We start from the raw sequence: 27531 nt of genomic DNA, 5'->3' as shown, positions 1-27531 counted from the left end.
TTGCCTAATGGGAGGATGGAAGGTGAATGCAGGGGGAAAAAACCTGAGTTTTGTGTGGCTGGAATGTAGCCTGCTGGAGAGAGAGAGAGAGAGAGAGAGAGAGAGAGGAGTTGTAGCCATTGCTCTGCCCACTTTTCTTTCTGCCTCTGGCCCCCAGAAGGCTGCACCCAAAAGACGCTGCGGCCCCTGAGCTGAAAAAAGATTCCTATTTTTAGGAAAAGCATTTCTTTCCACGAATAGAGAGAGTAGGGAAAAATGCATCTTCTGGAAAGGATCGAAGCACCAGCCTTTTGTTGTCGCCAAGTACTCGAAACGCACATAATTGCATTAAAAACAAAACAAATGAAAACTACTGCCCAATTAATCAGAGGCACATTCTAAAGTCCAAAGGTTTCTAAATCGTTTCGCCTACATGGACCAGCTAAAGATATGCGGCTTGGACACACCAGGGCAGGCCACTGGACCAGAGCGAAGGCCTCGCTCGAGTCCCGTGTCCTCCTTCCCACAGCGGCTTTTGCAAGAGCGCTCCCTTGCGCATGAACTCCAGCAACCGGCCTCTCCGAGGTATGGACCGAGGCTGAGAGATAAGGGCAACAAATGAAACCACATCCCCAAACAAGGTCACTTCTCTTAATACGTCCTTCTTTCGGCGTCCAACGACAGCCACCTCTGATGGAAACAGCTATTTGTTCTGGGGGCCCTTGGCTGAACCCCGGCCCCTACCACGCCCCCGCCCTCCGTGATGCTTATTCTGAGAGCCCTTGTTTCCTGAGGCTTCGCTCCCTTTGTTGGGGGTTGGGGGCCTCTTTCCAGATCCTTGCCCTTGCCCTGAGGCACGAGCCTCGTTCTTGACAGATCCACCTCCACTTTGATCTGCACTGGATTGGGTCTTCTGCTTATTGGACCAACCTCCTCTTCCTATTCGCCCCGAACCATGAGCCTCCCTTGGTTTGGGGGGCTCTGTCGCTGAGGACCCCCCACCTGCTTTTTCCGGCTTGCCCTGCCCTCCCTGCCCCGGGACTTGGGCTTCTCTGGTCTTGGGTGGCTCATTCCTAGGGGGCATCCAGCGATGTTGAGGCAAAGCTCGGCCTTCGCCAGGCTGGGATGTCTGTGTGTTCGGATAATATCCTCTGCCTTGGCCCCTTCGGGGGCCGAAAGGATGACTATGTGGCCCTCTCCTGCCTTGAAACGGGCCGCGGCCCAGCCTGGGATGAGACATCCACCCATGTCCAGGCCCAAACTGGCCTCCGAAAGGAAAGGGCGGAAAGGAACCCAAAAAGGGCATCTGTTGGAAGCCGCGAAAGTATGAGCTGCGTGGTGGTTGAGATGGGGCTTCAGCTACGATGGGAGCCTCAGTGGAATCAGTGCTTCGCCAAGGTGCTTCTTTGGGTAAGGAATCGCTGTCTTCCAGCTGGGGCATGTCTTTCTCTGGAGTTGGAGAGTGGCAAGGCGAGTCTGGGACAAAGGTCTCCCTGATACTGATGCTTCTCAGCATCTCCTTCCAGGAATCAAAATCCAGCAACTCTTCCAGCTCTACAAGAGCTGGATCTACAGGAACAATGGCCCACTCCTCATCTTCTCCTTCTGTGCCCTGGGCTTCGGCTCCTTCGTAAGTTTCTTCTTCATCAATGACATCTCCACCGGCCTTGCCTTCGCCCAGATTTTCACCAGCATCCTCATTTTGGTTGCCTTCCTCCTTAATTTCCTCTTCCCCTTCTCCACCCTCACAGGCTTCTTTGGCTGTTTCGTCAACCTGTTCTTTAAGTCGTTCCTGGACTCTGCAGAGAGAAGAGACCACAGTTCCAAATATCTGCATGTAACAACAACAACAACAACAATAATAATAATTTATTATTTCTACCCCGCCCATCTGGCTGGGTTTCCCCAGCCACTCTGGGCAGCTCCCAACAGAATATTAAAAACACAACAAAACATCAAACATTAAAAACTTCTAGGTGAGTGTTTGATAACCCTTCAAGTCCTCACATGTGGAGAAAATAGGATCAGAGCCAATGTCTATATACAGAGCAACGCTGATACTCACCTTCCTGTCAGTTCCTTGACTCCCTGGAGGGAAAAAGAAACAAACAAGGTTGGAACTGCCTGCCAAAGGAAGTTTGCACAGCTTCAGCCAACTAGACCATCAAACCATCTTTACAGAACAGTCAACCCGAATTCATCAATCTGGTGGCAGGGAAGATTAGGGCACAATGAACTGTCAGAAGGTGCTAACCCCTGGTTAATAATGTCAAGTTAACTGCAAAGGGGTCACATCGAACCAAACATTTAGAGCACTCCTAAACCACTTTAACAGTCATGGCTTTCCCCAAAGAATCTTGGGAACTGTCGTTTGTTAAACTTGCTGGGCTCTGTAACTCTGTGACGAATCGCCTGACAACGATAGATGATAGATAGATAGAAGATAGATAGATGATAGATAGATAGATAGATAGATAGATAGATAGATGATAGATGATAGATGATAGATAGATGATAGAAAGATAGACTTAAATATTTATAAACCACACTTCCATAGGAAATATAGCAGTTAAAACACAATACACCTATGTCAATAGAAAACTGGTTGCAGAAAATTTCGGGTTCCAAAGGGCCTTCTGAACAGTATAATTTTTAAACGACGTCTCAAAGAGAGCAGGGATGGATCCTGATGGGACTTCTATAGGCCAGGAATTCCACACAGAAGCTTCTGTCCTGGGTAAAGGCTGGCCAAGTTTCAGGGGAGTGTTGTTGTTTAGTCGTTTAGTTGTGTCTGACTCTTCGTGACCCCCTGGACCAGAGCACACCAGGCACTCCTGTCTTCTAAGGCCCATTTGACTTCACTCTCCATGATGTCTGGCTCAAGGTCAGCAACCACACTACCTGGTGGGAGTGGGGGACCACCAAAAGTGCCCCATCAGAAGATCTCAGTGATCAAAGTGAAGCGTAAGGAACCAGGTGGTCCTTAAGGTATACTAGCCCCATGTTGTTTTTAGGGATTTGTGAATTGACACGATAACTCTGAACCTGGTTTGGTAGCTAATCCATATCAAAAGGCAGCCACCACCCCTGTCAAAATGGCCTGGGGGTGGGTGGGGGAGGTAGCTGGGTCCAGTTCCCTACCCCAGCCCTAAACGCAAACAGTTTCCTTAAATGAAAACATCTAGAACAGGGGCAAGACACTGGCAACTGCACATCTGTTATTCAATCTTTAAAAAGAAAAGGGACTGGGAAGCCACAAGACTCACCTTCAAGAAGGCGAATTCGTTGGTTTCCTCCAAGGCAGCTTCGATCCCGGATATGGTCTCTGTGTGAGCTGAGCTGAACGCTCTCAGATATTCCAGTCTTCTCTCCATTTCTGCCTGGTTCTCCTCCTTCATCTGCCTAACCGTTTCCATCATGTTCTGCTCTCTCTCGTTGAGGATTTCACGCAGTTCCTCGAACGCAATGAAGATGCAGCCACACAGGTGTTGATTGAGATTCTACAGTGAATCACAGAGAGCTGAAGTTACGCTTGCGGCTGACAGGCCTTTTGTTCACAGACAACAAGCTGTCTGAACTAGTTGCCCAGTTTGTGGCACAGAAAAGGTCCTAACCTCAGTGCCGAGTTAAACAAACCATAGTTAAGAGTGCTAGCTGGGTTCACATGTAACACCAGGCCATAGTTTAAAAAAGCCAAGATTTATAAGCCAAGAACCATGGCTTCAGATTGTGGTTTGCTGGCAGTAAACAAGCCATAATTATGTTGCTGGGCAGAGTTCACACATAACACGAAGCCATGGTTTACTAAGCCATCGCATCACGTATAAACAACACCTGAGACTTTTCTGTAGTCTGCTTTCTTCCTGCCTAGGAGCCTGTTTCTTCAAGCTACAACATTCTATGATTTCCTCTCTCACACAACGTTCTGTGATTTCCTCTCTCATACTCCTTCTAAAATTTACCTCCAGTTCTTCCATGGCCTCCTGCTGTTGAGACTGATTATTTACGGCCCACTTCACCCCATGCTCCAGGGGTTCCAGAGATGCTTTCAGTTTATCCTGAAAAAATGCACAAATAAAATTGGGAATACACAAACAACCACGCAAAAGATCTGGAGAGAAAAATGAAAAGACCCAAGCAAAGGGTTACTGGTCTCTTCCCCTTCCCACCTCCCTGTTCTAACATGCTCTCTCTGGGAAGTATTCAAAGGTTTTAACCCTAAGCAACCTTACGACTTGGCACCTTGGATTCAGTGGGATTTATTTTAGCAGAAACATGCTTGAATCACGCCCCCTGCCTTTTACAAGACTGGTTGGCGTCTGCCTTTCCATTCATTGATGTCTACACCAAATCATGACCCGCGTGCATGAATGAACCACCACAGATTGAATGCCACAGATTGAATCTCAGAAAATATTTATCTTTAGAGTCCATACACACATTCAGGGTTAAACAACAGGTAATGCATGGGAGCTGTAATGAGCGGGGAAAGGGGAGAGAGGGGGTTGGACTAGATGACCATTGGGTCCCTTTCAACACTACGGTTCTATGAAACCCTGGCAGCCACTGCCAATACTGAGTTAGATGGACTTATTATCTGACTCTCTGTAAGGCACCTTCTTTTGCTCCTTTGCCAGTGCACTCACTCGCCTTCAGGAAATGAGCCCAGCTTGTCCGGAGTTTTGGGCTGGGTTGCCATCAGTATGCCGATGACACCCAACTCTATCTGTTGATGGATGGCCATCCTGACTCGGCCCCAGACACACTGACCAGATGTTTGGAAGTTGTGGCTGGATGGTTACGTGGGAGCCGGTTGAAGTTAAATCCTTCGAAGACAGAGGTCCTCTGGCTGGGACGGGATGATATGGGACTGAGGGGGCAACTCCCATCTCTTGCGGGGGTGCAATTAGTGCCAGCACCGTCCGTTAAGAGTTTGGGTGTAATCTTCGATACCTCCCTCTCCATGGAGGCGCAGATTGCAGCTACTACAAAGGCGGCATTTTTTCATCTCCGCCAAGCTAAGCAGTTGGCTCCTTACCTCTCTCGCCCTGACCTAGCCACTGTGATCCACGCGACGGTCACCTCCAGACTGGATTATTGTAACTCGCTCTATGTGGGGCTGCCCTTGAGACTGACCCAGAAACTCCAGCGGGTGCAGAATGCTGCAGCGAGACTCCTTACGGGGTCTTCGCTGCGAGATCACATTCACCCGGTGCTATACCAGCTGCACTGGCTCCCGGTGGAGTACAGGATCAGGTTTAAGGTGCTGGTTTTAACCTTTGAAGCCCTATACGGCCTAGGACCCTCGTACATACGGGACCGCCTCTCCTGGTATGTCCCACAGAGAAACTTACGGTCTTCAAATAAAAACATCTTGAAGGTCCCAGGCCACAGAGAAGTTAGGCTGGCCTCAACTAGAGCCAGGGCTTTTTCGGCTGTGGCTCCGATCTGGTGGAACACTCTGACACAAGAGACCAGAGCCCTGCGGGACTTGACATCTTTCCGCAGGGCCTGCAAGACAGAGTTGTTCCACCAGGCCTTTGGCCAGGGCACAGCCTGACTCCCTCCTTCGGCAATCTTCACGGAGCTCTGGCCCAATGGTGGCCAGTGGCTTGAATTTAATTAATTTTATAATGAATGATTTTAGAGTGTTGTTTGTGCTGTATTTTTGTACTGTTTTATTGTTGTTAGCCGCCCTGAGCCCGGCTTCGGCTGGGGAGGGCGGGATATAAATAAAATTATTTATTATTATTATTATTATTATTATTATTATTATTATTATTATTATTATTATTTAAAGTGGACAATATCGATGTGAACATATATTATTAAATGCAAAACTATTTAATTTTTTTTTTAAAAAAATAAAAAATAGAGAGGGGTTCGGAAAAGCCACTTCGGGGCTTGAACGTTGCGCCGCACCATAAACTTGGCTGCGCTAAAGATCTGCAGCCTAAAATCCATCTGGGATACAGAAAACCAACACGCAATATCTATTCGTGTTTGCATACGTGGACGACTGCACTCAGACTTTGAAGCCTTGGTTCTATTTGTTTATCCACCCTGCATTATTCTGCTGCCAGAGAGATAAAACTTACGGCTATCCCAGAGGGAGGGTGTGTCGCTCTCCGATAAGAACATAGGTTGTGCAGGCACGATGAGTCACAAGGTTGACCCCTGGCAGTTCCAGTTACAGGATTGCACCAGGATATACATTACGTAATATGGTATGCCCCATGGAGGACCTTCAGGTCCACATATAGCAACACCCTAGTAGTCTCGGGCCCTAAGGAAGTTAGATTAGCCTCAACCAGAGCCAGGGCCTTTTCAGCACTGGCTCCGGCCTGGTGGAACGCTCTGTCTCATGAGACCAGGGCCCTGCAGGATCTGATTTCTTTCCGCAGGGCCTGTAAGACAGAGTTGTTCCACCTGGCCTTTGGCTTGGAATCAGTTTGATTCCCTCCCCCTCTTTCTTTTTCCTTTCTCCTCCTATGAAGAGATTGCACCCTAATGTTTTAATGTTGTATCTTAATCTTTTAAATTGTATTTCAATCAACTTGTTTTTATTATTGGTTGTTAGCCGCCCTGAGCCCGGTCTTGGCTGGGGAGGGCAGGGTATAAATAAAAAATTATTATTATTATTATTAGTAGTAGTAGTAGTAGTAGTAGTAGTAAGTGGTGGCAGGAACAGGACCTCACAGATTTTACTGGGACTGGAGCACAAGAGGATGGGAGATTTGACCTTTTCCTTCCGACCTGCGTCCCCAATAAAAATTGCCCATCTCCATCTATTAGCTGCGGTGGCAGCTGTGGGAAATCCCATGCCTAGTTTGGTGCTCATATGCTGGGCAAAATACGAAGCAGTGGGGTCTAGAATGCTCAAGTCAGTATGAATGTTCACATGTTACAGTCAATCAGTGCACAATTTGTGTGCACAAATAGTTGAACTGTACACTTGCTGACAGTTAACTGTGCATGGTCTGTGTACGCAGCAATGCAGCTGTATAAATCGCCATGTGTACACTCTCTCACATAAACACCCGTAATGTGTGAACAAGCCTCCGGTAGAACAATTTAATACAGTCGAACAGAATCTGTTCTGGAAGTCCGTTCGACTTCCAAAACGTTTGGAAACCAAAGTGCTGCTTCTGATTGGCTGAAGGAAGCTCCTGCAGCCAATCAGAAGCCCCGTTGGACGTTCAGGTTGCAAAGAATGTTCGCAAACTGGAACACTCACTTCCGGGTTTGTGGCATTCGGGAGCCAAAACGTCCGAGTATCAAGGCGTTCGGGATCCAAGGTACGACTGTATGGCCAAATCCCTGCTAACTACAGGAGGGATTTGTTTGATGCCACCTCTTTGATTGGCCTCAGCCTCAGTCCAGTATATCTGAAGGAGCGTCTCCACCCCCATTGTTCTGCCCGGACACAGGTCCAGCACTGAGGGTCTTCTGGCGGTTCCCTCACTGCGAGAAGTGAGGTTATGGGGAACCAGGTAGAGGGCCTTCTCGGTAGTGGCACCCACCCTGTGGAACGCCATCCCACCAGATGTCAAAGAGAACAACAACTACCAGACTTTTAGAAGACATCTGAAGGCAGCCCTGTTTAGGGACGCTTTTAATGTTTGATGCATTACTGTATTTTAATATTTTGTTGGAAGCCGCCCAGAGTGGCTGGGGAAACTCAGCCAGATGGGCGGGGTATAAATAATAAATGATGAGGATGATGATTAATATGGTGTTATATATTTTGCCTTCTCTAAGCGGCTAATGGCCGATTAGAATAAAAATGTCATAAAAACAAGCAACAGCAAAGAAAATGAAACCCTAACAAAAATTAGAGGAGGGGCCTGAAGACGTTTAAGAGCAGAAGACCAGAATCTCCCAGGATAGTTCATTTGTGTACCCAGGCACACTTGGTACTTCTGAAATCCAATTTGCCCCATGGCTAGGTAGGGGCAAGGCATGAATACTCTGTATACCTGAGAAGGGCAGAAGTGGGGCACAGCTGCTACACTAGCTTCCTGGAAGGTGGGTCACTGATGCTTACCAGGATGGACAGGCGAGGCAGTGGAGAAGTTGGCGCAGTGCAAACTGGAGCACAGAGTGACTCCGCTGGTGCATTCGCACTGCACTGACATCCAAGGCTGCCTTTCCCCTCTCCCTCCCAGCACTGACCCACTATTGTGACTCCTATCCCATCCCAGCAAGCTGCTTTTGCAGAATAGCAGGGTTCGTGTGTGACAGGACCACGGGTTCGGTTAGGAAGCTGCCTTATCCCAAGTCACACCATTGGTCCAGCTAGCTCAGCACTGCTGGCACTGACTGGCAGAAGCTCTTGGGGGCTTCAGGCAGGAGTTTCTCCCAGTCCTACCTAGAGATTCTGGGGACTGAACATGGGACCTTCTGTGGGCAAAGCGGATGCTCTAACCCAGGGTTTCTCAACCTTGGCTCCCAGTTGTTGTGGGACTATAACTGTCATCATACCTAGCTAGCAGGACCAGTGGTCAGGGATGATGGGAGTTGTAGTCCAACAGCAGCTGGGGATCCAAGGCTGAGAAACACTGCTCTAACCACTGAGTGACGATCCTTGCCCAAGGGAAAACAAACCCCTGAGCTGAGCATGTGCTCAGAGGAGCTTAGGTCTGTAATTCTATGCGCAGGTTGCCCACCCACCAAGAAAGCACGGATGGACCGAAGATAAAGTCCCTACCAGAGAGGAATGACAGATCAAGTTGATGGACTATGCCGAAATGGCTAAAATGACTGGAAGAATCAGAAATCAGGAAAACCAAAATTTTAACAAGAAATGGGGCAATTTTTATAACTTATCTTAAAAGACCACTGTAAACTAGTTAAAATCCTTAGTAGGATTGGAATACCACTTGTAGTTTAATGGTGAATTCTGGATACAATGGGGAGATAGAAGATTTGGATTATTATAAAAGATGCAGGAGGAAATGGTTAACAACAGGACCCACAAAGGGGAGGAGGAGCAGTCCAAGGGATCCCTCGGAATCTTGTTTTTACGTTGGACACGTGGCTGTAAAATTTTAATCTGAAAAACCAAATAAATAAATTTTTGAAAAAAGAAAAGAAAGACAAAACAGCCCCTCTTTTGTACAGTGGTACCTCGGGTTACATATGCTTCAGGTTATAGACTCCGTTAACCCAGAAATAGTGCTTCAGGTTAAGAACTTTGCTTCAGGATGAGAACAGAAATCGTGCTCCAGCGGCGTGGCAGCAGCAGGAGGCCCCATTAGCTAAAGTGGCGCTTCAGGTTAAGAACAGTTTCAGGTTAAGAACGGACCTCTGGAATGAATTAAGTACTTAACCCGAGGTACCACTGTACCTGGTGAAACTTGGGCGTTCTAGGACAGTGCAAAGTGCATCCCAACAGCCTAAGATCTGCGGCCACCTATCATCCCACAGAAACTCCAGCACCCTCAGGCTCCTACCTGAAAACCTGTGACAGCATTCTTGATAGGCAAAAAGCTATGGCCCTGGTGCTGAGGCAGGTCCCGGCAGATCACGCAGACAGGGGCCTCATCCTGGCTGCAGAAGAGCTTGAGAGGCTCTTCGTGCTCCTCGCAAAAGTACGAGCTCCCTGTCCCACCGGACGGGGGGCCCTGCTCCAGCCGGAGGAGCCGGGCCTTCTCGGACAAGTTGGCCAGGACCCTGTTGCGAGCGGCATCTTTCAGGTCGAAGGGATCCCTGCACTCGGGGCACGTTCCCTGGTGCTGCCCCTTGGGGATGACGCAGCTCTCCAAGCAGGAGAGGCAGAAGTTGTGCCCGCAGACCAGCATGCGGGGGTCCTGGAAGATGGAGAGGCAGACAGGGCACAGCAGGTCTTCGGCAATGCTGGAGACTTCGCGGACCGAGGTCATGGCAGCAGCTGTTCCGGGGATCGGTTGCTACTTGCAGGAAAGGATCAGTTTCCTAAGGGAGAGGACATGCAGGTTTAAGGAACATAGAGGGGAAATCACAGGGTGAACTTGTAAAAGGGAGTCAGTACGTTTCTGAGCACAATTCAAAGTGTTGGTGCTGACCTTTAAAGCCCTAAACGGCCTCGGTCCAGTATACCTGAAGGAGCGTCTCCACCTCCATCGTTCTACCGGACACTGAGGTCCAGCGCCGAGGGCCTTCTGGCGGTTCCCTCACTGTGAGAAGCGAAGTTACAGGGAACCAGGCAGAGGGCCTTCTTGGTAGTGGCACCCTCCCTGTGGAATGCCCTCCCACCACATGTCAAAGAGAAAAACAACTACCAGACTTTTAGAAGACATCTGAAGGCAGCCCTGTTTAGGGAAGCTTTTTAATGTTTAATAGGTTATTGTATTTTGGTGTTCTGTTGGAAGCCGCCCAGAGTGGCTGGGGAAACCCAGCCAGATGGGCGGGGTATAAATAATAAATTATATTATTATTATTATTATTGGAGCACCCCACAATCGCCTAACCTTGGCTCCTGTAGGTTCAGGTTGGGGATCACAAATAAAAGACTTCAGCCAAGAGATCGAAGCAAAACAGCAGCCAGTGGGCCTGATCTTTATTGTTGCAACAAGACTTCGCATTACCACATATAAGAAGCAGAGAGAAGCCCCGAACAAAGGATAGAACCGCCCTTGTAAAAAACTGTCCCAAATTACCCATAACCCCCTTAGTAAAACATCATACATTTGTCATAACTATGTCATAAATTTGGAGGGCTCTTCTGGCAGAAACCTGTCCCTCGTATGACCTTCACTTTCCAATCTTTAGGTGAAACGAAGTATTTACATTTTCCTGTTTTCCCAACCAGGTTAAGCACACAAGCCGGGGCAAGCCAGGGCGGGTCCCTCGGTGGGGCGTCCGAGGAGTCTGCCTGCCTTCTCCCACAGTCACCCTACAGCTGAGGGGAGGCAACGGGCAGACCGTTTGGGGCAGCGTGGAGCCTGCAGGACTGAGTGAGCCTCCTGGGAGTGACACGGTGGCTTGGGTGCACTGGAAGCCCCATGGTGAGTGCCACCCAGCATTTTGTCACCCCCCCTCAGTGGTGACACCTGGGGCGGCCCACCCCCACCGCACCCCCTTCCTCCGCCCCTGACCAGGATGCCAGCGATTATCACCCAGGCAATGGGGACCCTTCAGGGATTACGGCTCCCCCATCCCATGTCCCAAGCTCCTCCCCTGCTAGCCATTTTCCTTCTGAGTAGAACAACATTGGAATGATGACTGGAGTGGTTTTATATGAATTTTGAAAGTTTTCCCATTGAATCAGTTGGGGGTCACAAGCAAGAGACTTCAGCAAGCAAATCACAAGCAAAACAGTGGCCAGTGGCGGAGGAATAATATAATAATAATTTATTATTTATACCCCACCCATCCGGCTGGGCTTCCCCAGCCACTCTGAGCGGCTTCCAACAAAATATTAAAATACCGTAATACATCAAACATTAAAAGCTTCCCTAAACAGGGCTGCCTTCAGATGTCTTCTAAAAGCCTGGTAGTTGTTGTTCTCTGGTGGGAGGGCGTTCCACAGGGCAGGTGCCACTACCAAGAAGGCCCTCTGCCTGGTTCCCTGTAACTTGGCTTCTCGCAGTGAGGGAACCGCCAGAAGACCCTCAGAGCTGGACCTCAGTGTCCAGGCAGAACAGATATACTGGGCCGAGGCCATTAGGGGCTTTAAAGGTCAGCACCAACACTTTGAATTGTGCTTGGAAGCTGCGCAGGGGCCTGGGGCGGCGCACCCAGGGGCAGGGTGAGCCACCCATAGGATCAGGGCGCACAGTGGCGCCTCCGGAGACTGCCTACCTCCTCCTACTCAGCCGCCTTACAGCTGGGGGGGGGGAGAGGCAGCGTGTGGACCATTTGGGCAGCGTGGAGCCTGCCCGCATCTAAGCCACCGGGCACGCTGCAGGCCCCGCGGTGAGTGCCACCCGGTATTTTGTCACCCCCTCAGTGGTGACACCCGGGGCTGACCTCACCTCCCGTACCCCCTTCCTCCGTCCCTGCCAGAAGGCCTGATCTTTATTGATCAATTCATTTATCAGTGCTTTGCTACATTTGGTAATATGCAGCAGAGTCTTTTTGTCTTTGCCTCATAGTATGGAGAGGCAAGGCTTAGGTGGGGGCTGGGGAAGGTCTCTCACACCATCTTCCAATTTCCTGGTAACAAACTCTAAAGGCAAAGAAGCAACAAGTGGAAAGGCAGCATTTCTGACGTTTCCTCCACACGACTCTTTGGCAATGGCTCCTCTGCTCCTGAACCCTGTCTAGAAATGAATGGGGCAGGGGCTGAAGAGGGGACCCCCATCCCTGCTATAAACAACTACAGGAAAGCTGCAGAAAATATTTCCCCCCTTCTAGTGGGACGATTAGATAGGAAACAAGAAGGGGAAACAGGATCATGAGACTGGGCTCACATGACCACAGGAATTTGACTCTCAAACCCAAGCGGGCATTGCTGGCTCATAGCTGTCAACTTTTCCCTTTTCTTGCGAGGAATCCCATTCCTTAAAAAAGGGGGAAACGTTGACAGCTATGTGCTGGCTGGTGGGTGCGAAGAAAGCCGAGCTGCCTCCAGCCAAGTCCCAGGAGGTGGGAAAGGAAAAGGTGCCCCAAGTGCTGGGAGGGAGGCGTCTTGCAACGCCAAAAGGGGAGCAAGAAAAGCAAGTCTAGGCTGGCCAGCAGCAGCTGTGCACGTACCTACTCGGAGGAGAGTTCTGGAGCACCTAGGCCAACAGGCCAAGTTTCTCTCACTGCACAGCTGACCCAAATGGCCAGGTCCCGAAAGCAGCTGTTGGGAAGCTGTCACGTCCTGGGATTGGAAGGAGGTGCTGCCCGTCTCAAGTCAGCTCAAGTGTGACCGTGAGGGGTTGGAGGCCTCGAGGCACCACCCTCTTCCTCGTGCTTATTGGCTGGGGCAGGACTTGGGACTGGAGGAGGCAGGCGGGAAGCCTGCTTGCAACAGACACACAGGTTTTTTTTATGCTCCAGGGGACAGGAACTTCCCTGGAGATTTTATTTGCGCTCTTCTTTATGTGACGAATTCAATGCCTGTTGTTCTATGCAGGGAAAACACCCCCCCCCATGTTATTATAGTCGCTTCGAAACACTTCAGTTGTAAAAAACGACAAGTGCAACAAATAAGCACCTTAACTTTGTTATATGTATTAATATCAATAAAGGTCAATCACTTCGGTTTTTTTATCATGCTTGAATAATGTATGTGTTTATGTACTTGCATCTTTTCTGAGAATGTAGCTCTCCTTAAGTCTTTTAAACACTTTTGGAAATGTATCCACCCGTTTTTTGATATATCTGCATAAATCGAAAGCTACTAATACTAATAATGGCTCAAGCACTAATACAGCGCCGCAGCTCTACCTACAGGGTCTATAGTGATATGACACCAATTTACAAATGCAACTGTTTATTTCAAGTTGTAGGTAGGTAGCCGTGTTGGTCTGCCGCAGCCAAAACAAAATAAAAAAAAATTCCTTCCAGTAGCACCTTGTTGTTGTTTAGTTGTGTCCGACTCTTTGTGACCCCATGGACCAGAGCACGCCAGGCACTCCTGTCTTCCACTGCCTCCCGCAGTTTGGTCAGACTCATGTTTGTAGCTTCGAGAACACTGTCCAACCATCTCATCCTCTGTCGTCCCCTTCTCCTTGTGCCCTCCATCTTTCCCAACATCAGGGTCTTTTCCAGGGAGTCTTCTCTTCTCATGAAGTGGCCAAAGTATTGGAGCCTCAGCTTCAGGATCTGTCCTTCCAGTGAGCACTCAGCGCTGATTTCCTTCAGAATGGAGAGGTTTGATCTTCTTGCAGTCCATGGGACTCTCAAGAGTCTCCTCCAGCACCATAATTCAAAAGCATCAATTCTTCGGCGATCAGCCTTCTTTATGGTCCAGCTCTCACTTCCATACATCACTACTGGGAAAACCATGGCTTTAACTATACGGACCTTTGTTGGCAAGGTGATGTCTCTGCTTTTTAAGATGCTGTCTAGGTTTGCCATCGCCTTTCTCCCAAGGAGCAGGCGTCTTTTAATTTCGTGACTGCTGTCACCATCTGCAGTGATTATGGAACCCAAGAAAGTAAAATCTCTCACTGCCTCCATTTCTTCCCCATCTATTTGCCAGGAGGTGATGGGCCCAGTGGCCATGATCGTCGTTTTTTTGATGTTGAGCTTCAGACCATATTTTGCCCTCTCCTCTTTCACCCTCATTAAAAGGTTCTTTAATTCCTCTTCACCTTTAATTCCTCTTCACCTTAGAGACCAACTAAGTTTGTTCTTGGTATGAGCTTTCGTGTGCATGCACACTTCTTCAGATACACTGAAACAGAAGTCACCAGACCCTTATATATAGTGAGAAGGTGGGGAGGGGTATTACTCAGAAGGGTGGTGGGAATGGGTGATTGGCTGATAGGTGTGGTAAACCTGTAGACGACTGTTAACGACTAGGCTGAGTGGGGATTCGAGCTAAGGTGATGCCAATTAATTTCATTGGGTGTATTCTGAGTAAGACTAACAATTCAGTAAAGTATTTTGGGTTGGCTAAAGCAATATCACCACCTACAGTTTGACACAAGCAGCACACACTGCAGCAACACTCCCAAAAATATTCTTGAGGTCAGATAGCTGTAAGGAGGCCGTTCTTAAAGTCTCTGGAAGAGACTTATTGGCTGATGCACAGGATGAGGAAGAAATTATTCTCACAAAGTCCCCTCCTTCATGTTACTGCCCTACTGCCAATTTTAATTGAGTCCTGTTTTCATGTTGTGGTCTTGTCCACCTTCCACGGTCTAAGTCCAGCCCCTCTTCTGACCTATATGATGCCCCCACTTTATTACATCATAAGTGATAGCTCTATGTTACCTGCTGTCGACATGGAAGACCACACCCCCCGCTCCCTGTGATTGGGTGAGTTGCTCTGATGTCACGGAATGTTGCTGCCTGTTAGAATTGCTGCAACGTAGGGCAACGCTGTCGGTAAAACAATACTTTTCAGAATCTTGAGACACGTTCTGTTTTACAGTTGTACCTCAGGTTACATACGCTTCAGGTTACATACGCTTCAGGTTACATACGCTTAAGGTTACATGCTCCGCTAACCCAAAAATAGTGCTTCAGGTTAAGAACTTTGCTTCAGGATGAGAACAGACATTGTGTTCCGGCAGCGCGGTGGCAGCAGGAGGCCCCATTAGCTAAAGTGGTGCTTCAGGTTAAGAACAGTTTCAGGTTAAGAACGGACCTCCAGAACGAATTAAGGACTTAACATGAGGTACCACTGTATTTTGTGGTAAAATTTGGAGGATCTCTGGGGTGTTGTTTTTTGTGTGCATTTTAAGCACAATAATCACTGAGAGACCCCCTGCTTCTTTTGCAAAAGGCCAATGTGCACATTGGAGACAGAAAGGGACTACTGACAGGAAGAAGGTTGGCAAAGATATTTTAGTGACTGAAGGTTCGCAGTGGATCGAAGAGCCAGACCATTGGTCCATCTCATTCAGTGTTATCCACACTGACTGCCCAGGATTTTCAGACCAGGTGCTCTGCAAAGCAGATGTTCTGCAGCTGTCCCCAAAGGCACCAGCCACATCTCGGACTGAGAATTAACTCTGTTACGTCCTCCGCACACTGCTGCTGCCAAACCCTTAAACTATCCTGCTCCCATTCCTGCGTCACTTGTCATCTAAAAGGACCCTCTCTCTATTCCCGCATCCCACTCCATCTTCATATGCTTGGGACATCTCCCAATATCCCCCACCCCCCAATTCTCTGTGCACTGTGTAAAGGGCACTGCTGCAGGATGGTCCCTCCTCCTCCAAGGGGAAAGTGCTGACTCAGTTTTGCTGGAGCGCTGGCAGTTTTGCAGAGGCCAGAATTGCTGCGTCAACATCATCGCACCTCCGTAGAAGTGAGCCTTGCTGCAATATGCAGGATCTGACGTCTCCCCTCCCCATCCCTGCACTTGGATTTAAAGGGGAGGGGGGAAGGGGTTAAGGAAGACAAAGGCAAGCCCATGCAGAGGATAAGGGAAAACCTAGGCTAATTCAAGAGGAGAGGTCCTAACCTGATCCTATTCCAGCAGCAAATAGCCCCGGGAGAAGACTGGGAAACAGCAGGGAAGGACATTTCACCTAAAAGGGTAAGAGAGAGTTTTGTGCTCCTTGCAAGCAGGTAGTCTGCTTTGTAGGGGAAGAGGAGAGTCTGAAAGCTCCTGAGAAGACTTCGATGTAGTCCTAGGCTGCGTACACATCATTCATTTAAAGCACACACTCTCCAAGATCCTGGGAATTTTAGTTTTTGAGGGTGCTGGGAATTGTAGCTCGGGGTGTGTGTTAAACCACAGTTCCCAGGATTCTTGGGGTGTGGTTTGTTTTTTTTAAAAAAGTACGGTGTTTATGCAGCCCTGAAGACATTGGGAAGCAAGTTCTGCAGGGCTTCTCTGACTAAACTTGTTAAGGATTGTTTTAGGATAAGCTTCGAAAATAAACTTGAACCCAGCCTGAAAGGTGACACTCACAGAGGAAAACCACTGGCCAGGTATGACGTTTTGGGATGGAAGAGCTCTTGAATTTTGAAAAACCAAACATAAGACTTCATATATTTATAGTAAGCTCTGAAGAAAAGTGTGTTCCTCGAATCAGCAAGGAGTGTGTTATGATTTGTTAATCGACTGTTTGTTCTAATATACACTACTAAAATAAAAAAGGGTTTTAAAACCCTTACTTGCAGGTAAACTAAAGAACAGGGTCAAACAGGATTGTTTGCATCTGTGTGACTTTTAGGTCTTGTAAGATTATTATGGTCTGGGGTACTGTAGAAGAGCAACTCTGCAGGTCAAATCTTGTGTAAGTTTCTAGCTCACTATAAACATTTCCAGACAATCTGTTTATTGAGCATTCGTCCTGGGTTTGTTTGCAGGGAGATTAGACAATGTTGACTATTTAATAGGCATTCATACAGTTGGTTTGTAGGGAGATTAGACGATGTTGCTTCACAGCATGTGCTATTCCACACTTTCCAGTGCGTTTCCCTGTCACTTTCCTTACCGCAAAAAGTCGGATTTTGTGGGGAGGTGGGCTTGTTGCGCAAGATCTTCCAATGTGCTATAATTGCGCAAACTGAATTTGCTGGTATGTGATTAAATCCAACCCCAAGATAGCAACAGTCCTGGAGTGCTTTAAGGCAGCTTTCCCCTCCTAATGAACAGATGGGGATATCTGGCTGTATACAGGGAAACTACACATTGTAACCCAGTTTTCTACATCTTCTTTTATTTTAAATTATCGGCTCCACCATCATCATTAATAAACAGGAAAAGATCGTTGATGGTTCTGTTCAAAGAAACATCACAAAGAAAAAAAGCTCAACTGAAAGCCTGAAAGTAAAAGAAGCTTTGCGATCCCTTGTGAGAGGAAAAAACAAACATTTTGGCTCATTGGAGAGAAAAATCCACCAAAGTCCACCAAGCCAATAGGTACAGGCCCAGCCATACCAAGGAGAAGTCGTAGCGGTGGCGGCCTCTCTCTTTTCAACATGGCGTCTGTGAAAGAGGTATCCAGCTTCACCGAGGACCTGCTGTGCCCCATCTGCCTCTCCATCTTCCGAGACCCACACATGCTGGAGTGCGGCCACAGCTTCTGTGCTCCGTGCTTGGAGCCCTGCATCCCCAAGGGCCAGAGGCGCGGGCTGTGCCCCGAGTGCCGGCGGCCATTTGCTTTGCGCCGCATGGCCATCAACCGAGCCCTCTGCAGCCTGGCCGAGAAGGCCCGCCTTCTCAAGCTGGACGAAGGTCCCCAGGTCGGCGGGACCGGAGGCTGGTACTTCTGCGAGGAGCACGAGGAGCCGCTCAAACTCTTCTGCAGCCAGGACGAGGGGCCCGTCTGCGTGATCTGCCGCGACTTGCCTCAGCATCGTGGGCACGACTTCCTGCCCATCAAAAACGCGGTTCAGGCCTATCAGGTGAGAGAGGCGGTTTGTTATTCAGCAATGGGCTGGAGGCTAAGTCAAAACAACAACAGCCTTCATGCATGTACATACCTCGGGTTACAGATGCTTCAGGTTGCGTTTTTTCGGGTTGCGGACCACCGAAACCTGGAAGTACTGGAACGGGTTACTTCCGGGTTTTGGCGGTCACGCATGCACAGAAGCGCTAAATCACGCTTTGCGCATGCGCAGACATGCCAAATCGCAACCCGTGTGTGCGCAGACGTGCAGCTGCGGATTGCGGACGCTGCGGGTTGCGAATGTGCATTCCGCACAGATCATGTTTGCAACCTGAGCGTCCACTGTATTAGGAATCTGTTTCCAGAGCTTCTTAGTCAGAGGGCTTTCAACGAGAGGACTTTTCCCGGAGGTGCCATTTTAAAAATTTAATTGGCATTTAGGGTGGACATTTAGTCAGTGGTGGAGCAAGTCAGTTGGGTGCCTGGGGCGGCTTGCGTGCCCTGCACCCAGGGGTGGGGCCAGCCGCCCGTGGGGTGGGGCAAGCTGGGACAGGATGCTCTGCGGGACCTCCAAGAAGTCTGCCTGCCTCCTCCCTCTCAGCTGCCCCACAGCTGAAGGGGAGGCAGTGGGTGGACTGTTTGGGGCAGACGCGTGGCTCAGGAGCACTGCAGGCCCCGCAGTGAGTGCCGCCCGGCATTTTGTCACCCCCCTCAGTAGTGACACCCAGGGCGACCTGCCCCCAACGCACCCCCCCTTCTTCTGCCCCTGCATTCAGTCACTCTGTGGAGCCTTATTCTATAGTAAGTCCTCCAGATATTGCTGGACTCCACTTCCCATCACCCCCAGGCAGCCTGGCAAATTCTAAGGGATGATGGGAGTAGGAGCTCCAGCAACATCTGGAAGATGACATATTATTAGTCACCCTTGAACCAAAATAGTTGAATGTCCCCTCTCCCCTGAATTATAATAGGCATTCATACAGTTGGTTTGTAGGGAGATTAGACAATATTGCTTCACAGCAAGTGTTACCCCACACTTTCCACTGTCTTTCCCTGTCACTTTCCTTACTGCAAAAAGTCCAATTTTGTGGGGAGGTGGGCTTGTTGTGCAAGACCTTCCAAGGTACTGTAATTGTCCAAACTGAATTTGCCGGTATGTGACTAAATCCAACCCCAAGATAGCAACAGTCCTGAAGTGCTTTATAAGAAACAACTTGGACAGAACAATTGTACCCATCTATCACGATGCGCCTGTCATTTTAGAAATTTAGAAGAGGTCCTAGAGAAATGGACTTAGGGTTGTCCAGCCTTCCTGAGCTGTCTTCCCAACATGTTTTTCCTAATGCTATTGCACATAGTGAAAAGTTTTTCATCTTTATTTCTAAATGGTATTTTTTGAAGCTCACTTTTAGGAAAATCATGGCTGCTAACTGTGGTGTTCCCAAATATGTGAATATGCATAAGGAGTCCATCTCTAAGCCTAAGCATTATTTTCCTACAAACCATCTTCATATGGGGAGGGCAGGGTATAAATAAAATAATTCATCATCATCATCATCATCAGCAGCAGCATCATTATTTGGGGAGACCTTCAGAGAGGTGATGTGTCTGTATGGCATTTCCTCCACTCAGCCCTGTCCCCTTTGAAAGAATGCTATGCTATCTTAAATGGCATCGGGGGTTTTCTCTTTCACTCCAGGACCAGTTGAAGGCATCTCTAGAGCCTCTGGAGGAAGGTCTCAGGCGGTTGAAGATGAGCCAGTGTCGCCAACAGGAGAACATTATAGAATTGAAGGTGCAGGCAGCATTGTTGGGTTTTATGATGGGGCAATTGAGCTTTCTAGGCTACGCAATGCCAAACTGAACCTATCCATTTCCTGGTCATCTTCTGGTCTGCCTTTGTAGTTGCTAGTGATGACCGCCTGTTAACCGACACCTGATATTTAAACATTCAGTATTTGATCAATGACCCTCAGACTACTGACGGCTCCACACTCAGATAATAGTAAGACTGCTCTGAAGAAGATAACTGCCTGGTCACGTGTTCTTTGTGAAACACAACACAGGAGAGCCAACTGAGTCTATTCAGCTAAATGAAGACTCTTTTCTTCTCTCTTTATAGGTTACAATATGCACAAGTGAGGATTGAAACTTGTACAACTTGTATATAGTGTCACTTGTACAACTTGTATACAGTGAGATTACACGAGCAGCCCCCGCTCAGCTCTCTTAGTCAAAATTAATTCCCCTCATTTACTGACGCACACCCACCAACCTGAAAGTCAGTTGCCCTGTTGTGATCTTTTCATCCAGCAGCCTAACGACCCATTTATAGAAGCTGTTCTTTACCCTGTTGGTGCAACTAATCCTGGTTTTATATCTTCTGCCTGAGGGCAGGAGATCAAGAAAGTGCCGGCCAGGGTGTGAATCATCCTGGAGAATTTTCCTCACTCTCCTGAGGCAACATTCTTCCGATATGTCATCCAGTGGATTCACAGGACAGCCCATAATTAACTTGTGCTGTATTCACCACCCTCTGTAGGCACTTCCTATCAGTTGATGTCAAACCAGCGTACCACACTGTGATGCAGTATGAAAGGACACTTTCTATTATTGAGCTGTAGAAGGAGATCATTAAATGTTGATTGACATTGTTCTTCCACAATAGTCTGAGGAGATGGAGTCTCTGTTGGGATGATCTCAGCTTGGCCTGCAATGCTTAGAAGCAATGCTCTGGGGCGCCACCCATCCTGCAGCTCACAGAAATGTGGAGCAAGGGTTGTGGATCGCTCGCATTATGATGACCAACCACCACATCCTATGTGGTTCTATGCATTACAAGTCCAGTGGGAATCCATGTTCACTGACCTCCATCATGGCCTCCAGCCCTGAACATCAATAGGCTACCTTTGAAGGTGACCCGGAAACTACAACTAATCCAGAATGCGGCAGGATAAAGAGGGATCTCTGAGGAAACTATCCTACTATATTCTGGAAGTTTCCCAGAAGGGAACGTGGCCTTTGGGTAGAGGCCTTGTTGTCCTCCCCCTGTTGTTCTAGAGCAGCCTTTCTCAACCTGTGGGTCCCCAGATGTTGTTGAACTACAACTCCCATCACCCCTAGCTAGCAAGGCAAGAGCTCAGGGATGATGGGAGTTGTAGTCCAACAACATCTGGGGACCCACAGGTGGAGAACCACTGTTCTAGAGGATTGGTAGGTTCTGTTATTGGGAAAGAGCAGAATCCCATTCACCAATCCCATTTGAGCAGAAGCCTTCAGGTGCGAGTGACACACTTCTCCCCTTTCCAGACCTGCTCCGAGTCCTTGTCTGACCACGTCTCTGGGGAATTTGTGAAGATGCACCAGCTGCTGAGCGACAGAGAGCTGGGTTTAAAGGAGGCCCTGGAGAATCAGCGAGAGAAGAACTTGGCCCAGATGGAAACCAAGCTGAAGGAACTGAACTGGAAGGTGGCCTCTTGGTCGGAGACCCTCTGCCGGGTGCAGGCGGGACTGGAATGCAAGGACCAAATCAGTTTCCTCAAGGTGAGAGTAAACTAAGCCTGGCAGGACAGCTTACTCTATGATCTTAACTCCTTCATGCATTAATTAGATGTAAGCATGTTGGTTATATGAGGCTGGTTATCCCACAGGGTGTGTGTACTGAGTTTTTCTATTAAAAAACATAGTTGATGTAGCCCTTAAGCAGCCCATATTAAGCAGCAGGTCCTTTACCTTTCTCACCCTGATCTGGCCACAGTGATCCATGCAATGGTCACCTCCAGGCTTGACTACTGTAATTCGCTCTACGTGGGGCTGCCCTTGAAGCTGACCCAGAAACTCTAGTGGGTGCAGAATGCTGCGGCAAGGCTCCTTAGGGGGTCCCTGCCATGGGATCACATTCATCCAGTGCTTTACCAGCTGCACTGGCTCCCAGTGGAGTACAGGGTCAGCTTTAAGGTGCTGGTTTTGACTTTTAAAGCCCTATGTGGCCTAGGACCCTCATACCTACGGGATCGCCTCTCCTGGTATGCCCCGCGGAGGACCTTAAGGTCCATAAATAACAACACTTTGGAGGTCCTGAGCCTCAAGGAGGTTAGATTGGTCTCAACTAGGGCCAAGGCCTTTTCAGCACTGGCCCCAACTTGGTGGAATGCTCTGTCACAAGAGACCAGGGCCCTGCGGGATTTGACATCTTTCCGCAGGGCCTGCAAGATGGAGCTGTTCCTTTTGGCCTTCGGCTTAGACTCACTCTGATCCCTTATATGGGATTTGGCATATACATTTTCACTTGGCTTTTTTACTGGCCCATGTAGGACCAGCATGGATGGCTGGCTCGGGTGAATATCTGATGTTTCCTCCCTTTATGGTCTTGATTTATGGGCTACTACTACAATGAGGCTGCATTTTAAGCTGTATTTTAAGCCGTATTTTAATTAACTGTTTTTGTTTGTTTTTTCTATTACGTTTAATTGTAATTTATATTTAGTGTTAGCTGCCCTGAGCCCGACCCTGGCCAGGGAGGGCGGGGTATAAATAAAAAACAATATTTATATATTATTAAAATCACAGGGGTCCCTGCCAGTAAAAAAAGGGACCACCTTAGGAAAGAGTCCTTTTCAGATGTTTCTTTCACCTCACTCCTTTCTAATTTTTTCCCCACTTAGGAGGCAAAAGAGTTGCTGGAGAGGTGAGTCATGCCATGCCCTTTCTTGTTTATAATAAGCAATTGCAGGGTTGGGGGGTATTACTAGGGATTTAAAAGATATGGGGCATGGGTCCGCAGACATAAATCTCCATAAAATATGCATGTGCTGATTTATAGAGAAGTGTAATGGTTATATGGGGTTGCTCGTGCGTAAGTTGCCGCCACTCCTGGCTAGGTAGCCTAGTTAAACCTTTCCTGGCTGGACAGCCCTTCACTTCGTGGCTGTTCAGTCGCTGGCAGAATCCGTCAGTGGGCGTTTCTTAAACTTCTTCCAGCAAAGAAGTTCTTTGACGCCAAGTCTACGCCTACTTTCCCTGCGCGGAAGTCTTCTGCGCAGGGTGGGTGTGGGCAGCGGAGGACCCGTGCTCTCCCCGCTGGTCTCCGGCGAAGAGTCCTGGAGCCCCCTCTCCGATTCCCCCATCCGCCCCCCTTTATCCCTGGTGTTACGCTGATTTCCTTCCCCAGCTGCTGAGTCCCCTCTCTCCCTGCTTGGCCCTTCTCCGGCATCGCTTGGGAGCCCTGCCTCCACTTCTGGCTCCGATGTCAGTTCCTTGACAAGAAGCAACCACAAAAGCAGCAGCCTGGGCTACTCGTGTACCTTCTTTAAACAACTCCCGCTACAGAAATCACACAAAGCTTTTGCCAGCATAGAGATCAAGGATGGAGAACTGGTGGCCTTCAAAATTTATTGTTTATTATTATTATTATTATTACCTCCCACAGGGTCCGCACAGAGCAAGGAGCCCAGGTTGATGAGGAAGAAGAAATCGAAGCTGAGGCGGCGGAGGACGTTTTGGGAGCCAGCAGTGAAGACACAGACGAGTGTGAGAATGAGACCGACGAGGGGCTGGTGAGAGATGAGGGAGATGCGTATGAGGAAGAGGAGGAGGAGGAAGAAGAAGAGGAGGAAGAGGAAGAAGAGGAGGAGGAAGAAGATGAGGAAGAAGAAGAGCGAGTGCGAGAGATGGCTGCAGAGGAAGAAGACGAAGATGGAGTGGTTCCTGTGGACTTGAACCTGGGCGAGTTCAAGGGCCCTCTGCAGTTCTACGCCTGGAAAGAGCTCTTGGGTGCCGTGCATCCAGGTGATGTTTTCCCTGCTGTATTCTGGGAAATGGGGCTTTCAGGTCAAGTCTATTTGAAAATCCCAAAGAGGCAGCTATACTATACTCTGCCTTTCTGTTATCTGGAAGTTCTGGCTCATTAGTCAGGATACAGTGAACAGGAATAGGTTTTGGTAGGCCTCAACCCTGACCTCCACGTGTTCGATTGCTCATCTGAGCAACCCCCGATGTGTGATTCGGGGACCTGCAAACAACAACAACCAGGCTTCCTCGGTCATGGAAAGTCTATGTAAATTTTGGCCTGTTTGTGTGACCAACCCAATGCTCATAGGACATGAAGGAAGCCGCTGCGATCTCTCTCCTCTCATTCCTGCCACATGGATTCACTATACTCTGATGGCGCAGGGCTTCCTACCCCTGATCTTGGTCTAAAATAAAGCCTGATCCTGTTGCCTCTTTGTGTAATGATGGTCAAAATTTGATGAGCCCAGGAAGCTGGAATACATGGACACACTTCATAATTCGGAGCGAAGGAGAGGGAATGTTTAGGCGAATCATTGGTAGGGGATCTGTTTTGCGTGCAGAAGATCCCCAGTTCTTATCGCCTGCCTCTCCTGGTAGGACTGAAAATGCCCCTTGTCTGAAACCCCGAAGAGCTGCTACTAGTCCGTGTAGGCTATATTGAGTTAGATGGACCCAGTGGTCTGATACAGCTTCCTGTGTGCCTAATAATGGTGGAGTTAACTCTGCAGGTAGGATTCGTCTTTTGCTCTAGAATAAGAACACTGTGCCTGCCACCCAGCAAATAAAACCCCCAAGATCTTTTGGAACTACAGTGGTACCCCGCAAGACGAATGCCTCGGAAGACGAAAAACTCGCTAGACGAAGGAGTTTTTCGTTTTCTTAGCCGCTTCGCAAGACACATTTCCCTATGGACTTGCTTCGCAAAACGAAGCTTGCCCCGCAAGCTCCGGGGATAGCGGGGAAGCGCAGCGCGTCTTCCCTGCTGTCCCCGGACCTCTTTTGAAGCAAGGGGCAGCAACGGGGAGAAGCGATCTTCTCCCCGTTGCCAGCCCCGCAATCTCTGGGGTCTGTCCCCGTACCCCTTTTGAATCAAGGGGCGGCAACGGGGAGAAGCGATCTTCTCCCCGACGCCCCTTGCTTTAAACAGGTCCGGGGACAGAGGGGAAGGTGCGCGGTGCTTCCCCTCTGTCCCCGGAGATTGCGGGGCAGGCAACGGGGAGAAGCAATCTTCTCCCCGCCGCCCCTTGCTTTAAAACAGGTCCAGGGACAGAGGGGAAGGCGCGCGGCGCTTCCCCTCTGTCCCCGGACGGTCTCCATAGGAACGCATTGATTGATTTTCAATGCATTCCTATGGGAAACCGTGCTTCGCAAGACAAAAAACTCGCAAGAAGAAAAAACTTGCGGAACGAATTAATTTCGTCTTGCGAGGCACCACTGTAAGTCTAGACTATGATATCATAACAAAGTATTGGCATCATCAGATACAGATGAATGTGACCTGCTGTTTGGGCATGCAATGCTCAGTCTTGTACACTGCTTCTAATTCCTTTCAGAGCAAGTTTGAACTGCTGACTTCCAAATCGTTCTGTGGCAATAAGTTCTGCAGGCCAACTATGCGGAAGATGTCCCGTTCTTTTAATTTCTAAACTGCCCTGAGATCTATGGTTATAGGGCAGGATACAGGTCAATTCTGTGTCCAGGGCAGCTGTCTGCCAGCTCCATCTGGTTTGCAGGCTGAGACCCTACCTGCCCGCAGACTGTCTAACCAGAGTGGTGCATACTATGGTTATCTCCTGCTTGGACTACTGCAATGTGCTCTACGTGGGGCTACCTTTGAAGGTGACCCGGAAACTACAATTAATCCAGAATGCGGCAGTTAGACTGGTGACTGGGAGTGGCCTCCAAGACCATATAACACCAGTCCTGAAAGACCTACATTGGCTCCCAGTACGTTTCTGAGCACAATTAAAAGTGTTGGTGCTGACCTTTAAAGCCCTAAATGACCTTAGCCCTGTATACATGAAGGAGCGTCTCCACCCCCACTGTTCAGTCTGGACACTGAGGTCCAGCGCCAAGGGCCTTCTGGCGGTTCCCTAGCTACGAGATGTGAGGTTACTGGGAACCAGGCAGAGGGTCTTCTTGGTAGTGGCACCTGCCCTGTGGAATGCCCTCCCATCAGATGTCAAGGAGATAAAAACCTATCTGACTTTTAGAAGACATCTGTTCAGGGATGTTTTTAATGTTTGATGTTTTATCGTGTTTTTAATATTCTGTTGGGAGCCGCCCAGAGTGGCTGGGAAAACCCAGCCAGATGGGCAGGGATATAAATAAATTACTATTACTATTGTAGTTATAATTATAATAATTATATAATAAAAACATTGAAATAACTGTGCACTCTTGTCCTTTTCTCCCCCAGTCCCTGCGTGCATCACTTTGGACTGCAATTCCGCTCACCCCAGCCTGGTCCTTGTGGAGGAAGCCACCGGGGTCAAGTTCAGCCCGGGGCGACGCTTCTGGCGACGGAAACCCGAGCGCTTCACCTCGAGCCCTTGCGTGGTGGGCCGGAAGGGCTTCACCACAGGCCGGTACTACTGGGAGGTGCGTGTCGGGGACAGTGCAGGGTGGGTGATCGGGGCGGCCAAGAAGTCGGTGAAACGCAAGAAGCGCCTTAACTTCCGGCCCAAGGAAGGCGTGTGGGCCATTGAGCTGCGGGCTGGAGAGTACCGAGCCCTGAGCGAGCCGCGGACCCTGCTCTCTGTCTGTGGGAGGATGGATAAGGTGGGGGTCTACCTGGACTTTGAAGGGGGCCAGCTCTCTTTCTACAACAGCAGCAGCATGAACCACCTCTACACCTTCCAAGTGTCCTTCCACGAGGAACTCCTTCCTTTTCTCAGCACTCAGGGCAGCCACCCGCTATCTGTGTGGGACCTGGAGCTCTGAGTTGCTGGAGAGCTTGCAGAGATGGGTGGGATGCCCATCGCAGAACCACCAAACTCAGGCCGCCGATCCGGAGCCCTCGAGAAACAAACCCCGCTTCAAAGGTTATTTATGTATGCTACGACTGCCGCCAGAACTTTGTTAGCCCCAAAATGGAAAGTTCCAGAATTACCAGCAATAGAGGAGATGGTTGATTATGCGGAACTAGCAAAAGTGACCTGAAGAATCCGAAATCAGGAGGAAGCAACATTCCAAAAAGATTGGAGTAAATTTATGGAGTACATAAATAATAACTGTAGAAATCTGAAGACTCTGGCAGGACTGGAATAAATCTTACGATGTAGATAGGATTGGATACGATAAGAAACTGTGGAAAAGTAACTGACATAGGAAAACCTGTTGAAGGGAGGAAAGGAAGTCAATGCCTCAGCAGTGAGTGGGGAAAGAATGTGGGTAAATGATTGTTGAATTTTACTGTATTTTGTTTGTTTGTATTAAATGGATCACCAATAAAAAGCATTATAAAAAAATATTTAAAAAAGGAGAAACAAACCCCGCTCCCTCAGAAGATCAGACTTTTGGCACTAAAGTGACTGCGCCGGAAAGAGCAAGGTAACACGTGCTGTGAGGCAAAACCGTCTAATTTCTCCTCAAACGAATCAGAATGAATCAACATTACATAGTTTAGGGCATGTCATTTTAAGGGGCAAAGCTTAATTTCTGCAAATTTCTTCTGCAAACGGTGTTAATAATACATTTTTGGCTGTGAGGAATTCAAATCTGCTATATTTTTTTGTGATCGGACAACATTTAGCCTTGTAAGTTTGATGAAGAAGCATACGAACTGCTTTTGGAAAACCAAGGAATTTTAATTTTACCTCATGAAAATGTC

The 27531-nt window shown here is 48.7% G+C and overlaps 2 protein-coding genes across 3 annotated transcripts; one reads left to right on the top strand and one right to left on the bottom strand.

Moving 5' to 3' along the window:
* Nucleotides 1-262: 262 nt before the first annotated feature.
* Nucleotides 263-12801, bottom strand: LOC309364599 (uncharacterized protein). 2 transcript variants are annotated; one of them, XM_081902248.1, is made up of 6 exons: nt 12658-12801; nt 9435-9915; nt 3942-4037; nt 3246-3479; nt 2045-2067; nt 263-1778 (listed from the first exon to the last, which is right to left on the bottom strand). In XM_081902248.1, the coding sequence occupies exons 2-6, from the start codon at nt 9861-9863 to the stop codon at nt 683-685; spliced, it is 1878 nt and encodes a 625-aa protein (XP_081758374.1). In that variant the 5' UTR covers nt 9864-9915; nt 12658-12801; the 3' UTR covers nt 263-682. The 2 variants fall into 2 exon arrangements, with proteins under 2 accessions (XP_081758374.1, XP_081758375.1); XM_081902249.1 differs by having other exon boundaries at nt 12662-12801.
* A 3173-nt stretch (nt 12802-15974) lies between these two features.
* On the top strand, nt 15975-26834 carry LOC309364709 (zinc-binding protein A33-like). The gene is made up of 7 exons (XM_081902501.1): nt 15975-16105; nt 17279-17925; nt 19609-19704; nt 21219-21452; nt 22574-22596; nt 23338-23696; nt 26119-26834. Exons 2-7 carry the CDS (start codon nt 17500-17502, stop codon nt 26640-26642), a joined length of 1662 nt encoding a protein of 553 aa, XP_081758627.1. The 5' UTR covers nt 15975-16105; nt 17279-17499; the 3' UTR covers nt 26643-26834.
* Nucleotides 26835-27531: the final 697 nt, after the last annotated feature.

This window comes from Podarcis melisellensis, assembly GCF_964234715.1.
Source record: "Podarcis melisellensis genome assembly, chromosome: 2".
Taxonomy (NCBI): Eukaryota; Metazoa; Chordata; class Lepidosauria; order Squamata; family Lacertidae; genus Podarcis; species Podarcis melisellensis.
This window is presented reverse-complemented; position numbering and strand designations above follow the sequence as displayed.

Coding starts and splice junctions, on each gene's coding strand:
- LOC309364599 (XM_081902248.1), bottom strand. CDS start 9,863: ATGACCTCGGTCCGCGAAGTCTCCAGCATTGCCGAAGACCTGCTGTGC. Junction 2,068..3,245: donor ACGAATTCGCCTTCTTGAAG/GTGAGTCTTGTG, acceptor TTTTCCCTCCAG/GGAGTCAAGGAACTGACAGG. Junction 1,779..2,044: donor GTCAAGGAACTGACAGGAAG/GTGAGTATCAGC, acceptor TTCTCTCTGCAG/AGTCCAGGAACGACTTAAAG.
- LOC309364709 (XM_081902501.1), top strand. CDS start 17,500: ATGGCGTCTGTGAAAGAGGTATCCAGCTTCACCGAGGACCTGCTGTGC. Junction 19,705..21,218: donor AGAACATTATAGAATTGAAG/GTGCAGGCAGCA, acceptor TCCCCTTTCCAG/ACCTGCTCCGAGTCCTTGTC. Junction 23,697..26,118: donor CTTGGGTGCCGTGCATCCAG/GTGATGTTTTCC, acceptor TTTCTCCCCCAG/TCCCTGCGTGCATCACTTTG.